General features: G+C 39.1%; 1 protein-coding gene across 2 annotated transcripts; it reads right to left on the bottom strand.

Annotated features, from left to right (window-relative positions):
* Positions 1-1209: 1209 nt before the first annotated feature.
* necap2 (NECAP endocytosis associated 2) lies at positions 1210-7866 on the bottom strand. Of its 2 annotated transcripts, none has more exons than XM_071925882.2 (8): positions 7707-7866; positions 5169-5269; positions 3839-3943; positions 3250-3331; positions 2944-3052; positions 2659-2803; positions 2447-2543; positions 1210-2289 (listed from the first exon to the last, which is right to left on the bottom strand). In XM_071925882.2, the coding sequence occupies exons 1-8, from the start codon at positions 7799-7801 to the stop codon at positions 2247-2249; spliced, it is 777 nt and encodes a 258-aa protein (XP_071781983.1). In that variant the 5' UTR covers positions 7802-7866; the 3' UTR covers positions 1210-2246. The 2 variants fall into 2 exon arrangements, with proteins under 2 accessions (XP_071781983.1, XP_071781984.1); XM_071925883.2 differs by having other exon boundaries at positions 2447-2537.
* Positions 7867-7974: the final 108 nt, after the last annotated feature.

The raw sequence follows: 7974 nt of genomic DNA, 5'->3' as shown, positions 1-7974 counted from the left end.
AGCGAGTAACGTTAACAGTCTGACCGCAAGCACAGTAACGAACACAGCATGATGATAGGTTTGTCATCATGTTGTCATATGATCACATCTTCAGTAGCTTAATACAGTTATTTAATATTGTATTGGAGAACCCACATCGCCAACGATTATAATAATAAATAATAAAAATCTCCCCTCCATGCTTTCCAAACTACTCGTTTCCTACATGTCTCTGTTTTTATCGTGCATTAGAGACGATTATGGCATTTAATAAGCTTCTATGCGGGATTGGGTAATAACGCAAATACTTGTAAAGGCGTTACATATGTACGTATGCGTTACATAAAAATCAAGTTGAAGTGTGTATTTGTTATACACTGCATGCTTGTATGCTGGGTCCTCTCGGTAAAAAGAATAGAAACATAATTCACAAAGATAAAGAATTAAAATAAGGAATCTAATAAAAATAGAAAAAACAGAAGACAAAAAAAGGATAAGAACATAATGCAGTGCAAATTATGTCTTGTGCGCTGACGTGACAATTAAGTGTCATAGTGTTTTTTAAAGTGTGTGAGTGTCCATAGTAAACATTTATTTCTGCCAGAGCAGGCAAAAATTTAACTGTATTCGTTACACTACCTAAAACAAAATAATGTGATTGCAGATAGCCTACTGTACAGATATAGAACAACTACAGGATTACTTTTAAAGTGAAAGGGATGAACTCAGAAGTATTTCAGTACTGGTAAGTGTTCTTCGTTTTTTTTAGTGACACAGAAGAAAATTTGTTTGTATGCAAACCAGAAATAAATGTCATTTACTTTTTGTGTAATTTTTCACTTTTCTGTGCGGTTCCTTTATACCTCAAATATGGCTCTGGGAGTAATCAAAATACATTAATGAGTTTGGGTAATCCATTGGACAATGAGGTAACTAATAAGTGTAATGGAATACATTTTCCCCATGCAGTATCAACACTTTGCCGCACCACCAAAGCTGAACCAGGCTTTTTGTTGGTTCAAGTCTTATGCCTGGAGAACTTGCTGCAGCTGAGAAGAGGAAGAACTGCTGATGCATTTGTCCAATGGCAACAGCAACAGAGCCATGGAGACAAGAGCATGCTGGTTACATAAAGGTCTATGGTTTCTCTTCTCTACAATCTCACAGGCAGACTGTCAAGTTATAGCAAAATAAAAACAAGGCCCAAATAACAATATACTGTTTATTTACAAGAGAACATAGGTTTACATTTATACATTTTATTTATGTGTTTCTCAGAAAGGCACTTAAGCAAATATTCACTGCAAATTATAGACACAAGATTCTGAAAAATTTCAATTTGGTAAAAGGCACATTTTGAAATGTGAAAGAACAGACATGAGGAAAGATCATATGAAGGGGGTATATAAAAACTAAAACAAACACAACCAAAAATTTTTCAAACAAAATAGTAATCATGTCTTCTTCCCAACACCATGATGAAAAAAATCTTAGTATATTTGATAAGGGCTTAAGAGGTTAATGTAAAAAATATTTTTCAAATCATCTCAGCTTTGCAAGGTTTCCTTCACAATCTTTAACAAGCAAAAGTAAGAAGAGAAAGTTAGTTATGAACAGAAAACAAAACACACATAGAAAGGTAAACAAAACATGGATACTTCAATAGTAAAACCATTTAACTTTCACCAATGGCAAAAATAAACCTTGAGATGAGTAGTGCTGGTATGATGAGAAAAATCTGTACAATGATAACAGAGGAAAACAGTCGTAGGAATGACAAGGAACAGAAGGACACAATCAGATCTAATTTTGCACAGCTAAACAGGGAAAAGGTCAGAGAAAGGACTAGATACAAAGAAAACAAGGGAACCTCCGATTTAAGGAAACTCATAGATGTTTTCACCTGATTAGCGTGACAAGACAACCTTTCCCTTCCACCATCAATATGCTCACCTGTCTCTAGAGAGCAGAAACTCTTAGAGGCAAATGATGACAAGTTTAGTGGTATTCTGACTACTAAAGTAAAAAGACAGCTCCTGTTGCATAGCTGGGTATCAAAACGTTTCTAAAACATGAACATTTTGCTTTCTGTTGGTCATTGGGCTACAGTTTATCTGAACAAATCAAGTCTTTTCAGAACTAGTGCAGCGAATGAGCCAGTCAAGTTTGCTAATAGTTCCCCGTTTTTTTATTTCTTTAGCCACAATCATTCTGTCCGTGGAATGTATGGAGCTCGAGTGTGAGAATGTGTTTTTTCCACGACTCAACTAAAACTGCACCCATCCTGATTTGACAGTGTCTTTACTGGAGCTGTGGAGAAGAGGTGATGGAAGATGAGAGTAATGATGGAGCGAGGAAGAAAAATCCACAAAAACAAATCAAGACAAACAAACATTTATAGGATGGATTACTGCACAGAAAACAAAAACAAAAACAAAATGCAGGTGGCAGCTTCTACAAAACTTACTTGGAACCTGCAGATGTGAAATCTCCCCACACGTCAGGAGCGGGCTGGGCTGCAGGGACAGGAGACCCAAAGTCTAAAAGAGCGGCTGGGGCTGGGGGGAAAAAAAAGTTTGTGACGGCAATCAGATTAGGTGTTAATATCAAGGCCATGAATATCGTTTACGTCGAGCTACGAAGAAGTTTGAAGAATGGGTAGAAAAACACAGTGATCACCAGTGTTTGTTTGTGCAGCTGGGGCCGTGTCCTGGGCTACAGGAGGCGCTGCGAGGCCTCCAGCCTTCGCTCCCGGTGGCGGAGGGAGAAGACCCCCACCCATGGGCCGCGATTTTGCACCGCCTGCATCCTTCTTTTTGATGTTCTGGGACAGAGAAAGGCATGGCAGCTTTTACAATGTCCTCCTAAATTAGTTCCTCTCTTCCTCCTAAGATATTTCGCTGTTCAATGTATTATTTCATCCTTGTTCGTGTCTCTGTCTGTGATGTTAGGGCTAACGCTCACCCCAATGCTGATCTTGATAGTCTGTCCCTCTTTGAAGCCAAGATCCAGCTTCGGTGCTGCGCTCTGAGAAGCTTCTAGTTTTGCAAGCTCACCTTCTTGCTTCACCCACCTGTAGGAATGACAAAAGAGAGTTTGTTATTAGTTTGTTCACCTCATCACACTTATAGATGGAGGAACAAATGTACAGAGATGTGTCCCCAAATATGTACCGACTCATGTAGAGAGATATGCATAGAAACATGTACAGGTCATGTGCATAAATGCAGATCAGGTCATCAAAAGGCTGCGTAAGAGAGGGTAACTCACTTAAAATGGTCTTGTAAAGCCACGTTGAAGTCAAATGAGTCTCCACGGTCAGCAAAACCCAGGCCGATAAAAGCGTGCCGTCCTTTAATCAAAGCCATTACAGAGACACAAACACATTAGAGCACTTCTTGCCTACTGGATCGCATGTTGAACAGAAATAATCCTATTTTGATAGGCCTAATCCGAATGAGTATTAATTAAACCAGGCAGCTGAAAAGACCTTAAAGTGATATTTCAAATCAGTATCACATTTTTTAAGCACGCATACCTCAGTATGACTTACAGAACTGTCAACAACTGACATTAGCTGCTGTGATAATTCATAGTCCAACATTTAAATTTATAAATAAAGTTTGTCACAGAATGCAGAAAAAAAAAAAATAGACAGTTTGGGTGGCATTGCCATAATATGTACATGTTATAAGTGCACCTTTTTCGAACTATGTTTTCAAAATAAAAGCAATTCCATGCCTCACATTTGAATTAAATAATTTTGTTTTGATGGTTTTCATTTTTGTGGTGTTACAGAGTGCCACACTGTATTAGTATATGATTTCAATTGATGTAATTCTTGATGAAAGTGTCTTACCATTGTCATCCTGTATCCGGATCACAAAATACCTGCTGGAGTCTGTGACTGCTTCAACAACACAGCCAGGATACTGTTCGACTGGGGCTTGGGCAAACAGCTCTCCTGCAAAGAAAACAGTTACGCCAATCAGTCCCTCAGGGAACATTTTCTATGTTATATGCAGGCAAGTGCAAAGGTTGGTGAAAAAGGACAAAGCTGTGATAACAAGTTTGTTAATCACACTGAACTGTGATAAAAAATGTGCCGATTTATGTAGTACTTATTCTCTTAAAGGATTTGAAGAGTTTTCTGTGATAAATGTGAAGGAAATGGTCACTTGCCAGCCATTCCAATGTTTAAGATTCAAGATTTCCTTTTATTGTCATTGTACAAGTACAACGAAATTGTTTATGGTTTTTAAGAAATAATTACATCATGACTGTAGATGTGGGCAGGCAATATTACATTTTAATATGCAGGATTCCTTCAATTATCTTCTAGAGTGAGTACACTGCTCCCAAAACCTGATTTACTTTGATCCCCTTTACATCTGGTGTTAACACGCATCCTGGTTGTTCAGACTGTATTCGGATAGAGAATAAAAATCCAGGTGTAAATGCACCCACAAGCCATTAACGATCTCATCACACAAACCACCTCTGGAGGTGGCCAGAAACACATTTGGTCACATTACGAATGTGTAAATGCAATTGCATCTCCAATCCACATTCAGCTATGTTAATGGTAAGAAATGTTCACATCCAACTAAGAAGCAAAGAAGCACACACTGAGCAAACAGGTGGCAGGTGAAAAGGACAGTCAGGATACTAGTGAAGGGGAAACAAGCAAGGCCAATTAGTCTGATGAAACTGTTAATAGTAATGACAACAGCTGCATAAAAGTGTTCTGCTCAGGTGTTGCCTTTTGTAAACATGTAATTTTCCAATGTTTTGTACACATAATGCGATTTCCGCTGTGCTTGTCATCTTTCTAAAGGATCAACATACACGAGGAAGTGATGTGCACAGGAATCTTTGTTTTGCAAGGAAAAGAGCTAACCAATTTCAACATGGACATGAGAGACATACAGTATATTAATGCAAGGTGTAAGTGTAAACTGGCTATCATTTAGAGACACAATCTGGATAAATGACACATTTAATGTCAGGTATAAAGGGGGCCCCAATTCACCAACTCCAATAAATTTATAGGAAATTGTCTTGGTGACATTGGCCAAGAGACATATCAACAATTCATGTGGTGACTTCAGTGCATACTGACACACATAGCACAGAGATAACAGGACATTCAGTGGTCCACACAGCAGGGAGATGCCATGTTTGTTTACCTGTGTTTTTGTCCTCTAGCTTGATCAAGGCTACCTTGCCTTTGGAGGTGATTTTCATCCTACCGCTCCACGCAGGCTCGTCTAGCTTCCAGTCAGCAGCCCTAGAAAACCATAAAAAAAAAAAAAAAATCTGAATATGAAAGTAGTTCATGTGACTGTCATTCAGATTATTTTCAGTCAGGCGCCTATAGCCTTTGACAAGAGGAAGTGAGATCCAGGGGAATGTACTCGTCTGTCACGCTCTTCAAGATGGCTAAATAAGAGATCCACAGAAACAAAGATCTCTTTTATTCTGATGTCATTTGAGTAGACCAAGCCTAGTAGTTTAGAGTGTGGACAGTGGAGAATAGGTGTGTTTCAACTGTTTTAATTCCTCACATTTTTTTTGCCCTTTCTTGAACAGTGAGCCCTCAAAGTTTTTGGACAGGGACCCATTTTTTGAGGTTGCAGCTCTGCACTCCATTAATTTGGGAGACAGAATCACAAACTGACTGGGAACAAAGTATATAATGGTGAAGTTCTAATTTGACAGCATTTAATCCATGCCTGATGAACAGCAAAACAAAAGCACTTTTGGTGCATTGCCTCCATATTTCAGGGTGCATAAGTGTGTGGACAAACAAGTTATATCAAATAATAATTTTGCACACCAATATGATCTCTTAGAGTGCCATTATACAGTTGTGTAGCCTATAAGTTTCACCCCTTCATTTTTTATTTTTATTTTTATTTTTTTACAATTTGCCGTGCTAGAAAATATTAAAAAAATTCTACTATTTGGAATTTTTGTCTGAGATCTACATGTAGTATTTGATTCTATCAATGTAAAAAGAAAATTCTACATATTTGAAGGTATAACACTAAAAAAACAAAGATAAATCTAGTGACCAACAGACTAGACACTTCTCGTTTCACTTGAGGTAACTTCATATTTAGCTTGTAGTTAGAAGGTCCGCACTACTGAACTATTTCCATTCAAAATTGTTCTATTTCTACTCTTTTGCAGGCAACGCTGCTACTAGGTCCCTTCAATATATCTCATTGGGATTTAGATATACAGCAGGATGGACTCTTGTTCAAAAACATGAGTATAGTGTGGAACATGTGGTTCACTTAAGGATGGCAAGACCCAAGGCACTCTCTCTGTACTGGACAAAATAATTCAATTACAAGATTTTTGATAGTATTATCTTACTATGGTCACAAGTGTGGTAGGTTTTGCATGGGAATACAGGGCTTCAAGACTTTCTTGGAGCACAAAAACAACCTTTGGGGACAGACATACAACTACTGAGCCTGCAAGGAAACGACACTCCTGGACATTGTTCTGAAAATTGTGTGCAAACAAATATTAAATGGTTGCTGTGTGGATTTTCCTTTAGGTGGAAAGAACAAAACAAAATCTTCAGCAGGCTGCAACCTGGTGTATACACACACACACACACACACACACACGTCAGATGAGCCAAACGCCTCCTGTTTAGGCTTGATGACATTAGCACTTGGGCCTGTCACATGATAATGGAAAATTAGCCGATTTTAAGAAAACATATTTCATGTGACATTAAGCACGCGGTTAAACCCTGAAAGACTGAACGTTGGGCATGCACTGAACATGTTATGTAACCTAATTAGTTGTATATGAATTGTATATTGATGCCCTTTAACCTTAGCTGCCTGACCTGCAGGTACAAACACGGTGCCTGGCTAGCTAAAGATATAACGTTACTGTGACCCAACCTGGCAAACGAAGCTCTTCTAAAAGTAAAAGACTAACAGTAAGCAAGCGACATAGGTAGGTTAGATAGATAGCTTCCTGATACTCTGATACTCGCATACTCAGTCACACAGTCGGTTAGCTAAAGTTAGATAGCCTAACATATGTTAGCTTAACGTCCCAAGGCCCATTATCGGACACGCTTTTGCTGGCTCGGGTGACATTTCAACCTTTCCAGGAAGCCCAACAATTTTGTCAGTGTATCCAAACCTCCTTGGTGTATCCGCAAACAAACCACTGATCAGCTAATTAACAATCGCCCTAAATTGTGTGTTTGTCGTTCGTTTATGTAACCTAACGTTACACATATTTTGTGGACGATTGCCGATGCGGCGCGAATAAACTTCGAGCAGAGACCCTGGGTCCGTTATCGGACAAGAACACAAGTCCTGTCGTTATCGTTTTGGACCTTTTCCAACCAGAACATCAATGGTATAATTTATTCTTTTTTCCACAACTACTTGCTAACAAGATGGCCATTTGGCTAGGATGCGCCTGTTCAATTTCGGTAAGCAAATAAAATTGAGTTTGTACTCGTTTCTGCATGGTTTATACATTGGTAAACCTGTTTAGGTTAAATACTGTAAACTGGCTGTTTGGGTGGGGGTGTTTGTCCAAATTTTGTGGGGAATAACTATATAAAAGCGTTGGTTGTCCGATATTGGACGCATTTTTGTTAAATTAGCTTGCTGATCGACACTTGTCTTGCACGCTTGTCAGTTACTAACGTTACTAGTTCTGAGCGAACCAGATCAGCTTACCGATATCCCCGGTTGGAGGCCCGCGGCGGGATCCGATACACATGAACCTCTGGCTTTACACAGAGTATCGACTCATAACTGTTGTCTTCTGCCATTTTGTCAAGTTTCACTAACTAGACCAACTTCCCGAAATTCAATGGACGACCTCGTCTTGACTGGAGAGACGACAAGAGCCAGACGAGGTGAGGTTCTCAGTTAAAACAGCGCCTCACCTGGTGAGGATGGTTCGTGCATCTCTCTCTCTCTCTCTCTCTCTCTCTCTCTCTCT

The sequence above is a fragment of the Centroberyx gerrardi genome, chromosome 5 (assembly GCF_048128805.1).
Source record: "Centroberyx gerrardi isolate f3 chromosome 5, fCenGer3.hap1.cur.20231027, whole genome shotgun sequence".
Lineage (NCBI taxonomy): Eukaryota > Metazoa > Chordata > Actinopteri > Beryciformes > Berycidae > Centroberyx > Centroberyx gerrardi.
This window is presented reverse-complemented; position numbering and strand designations above follow the sequence as displayed.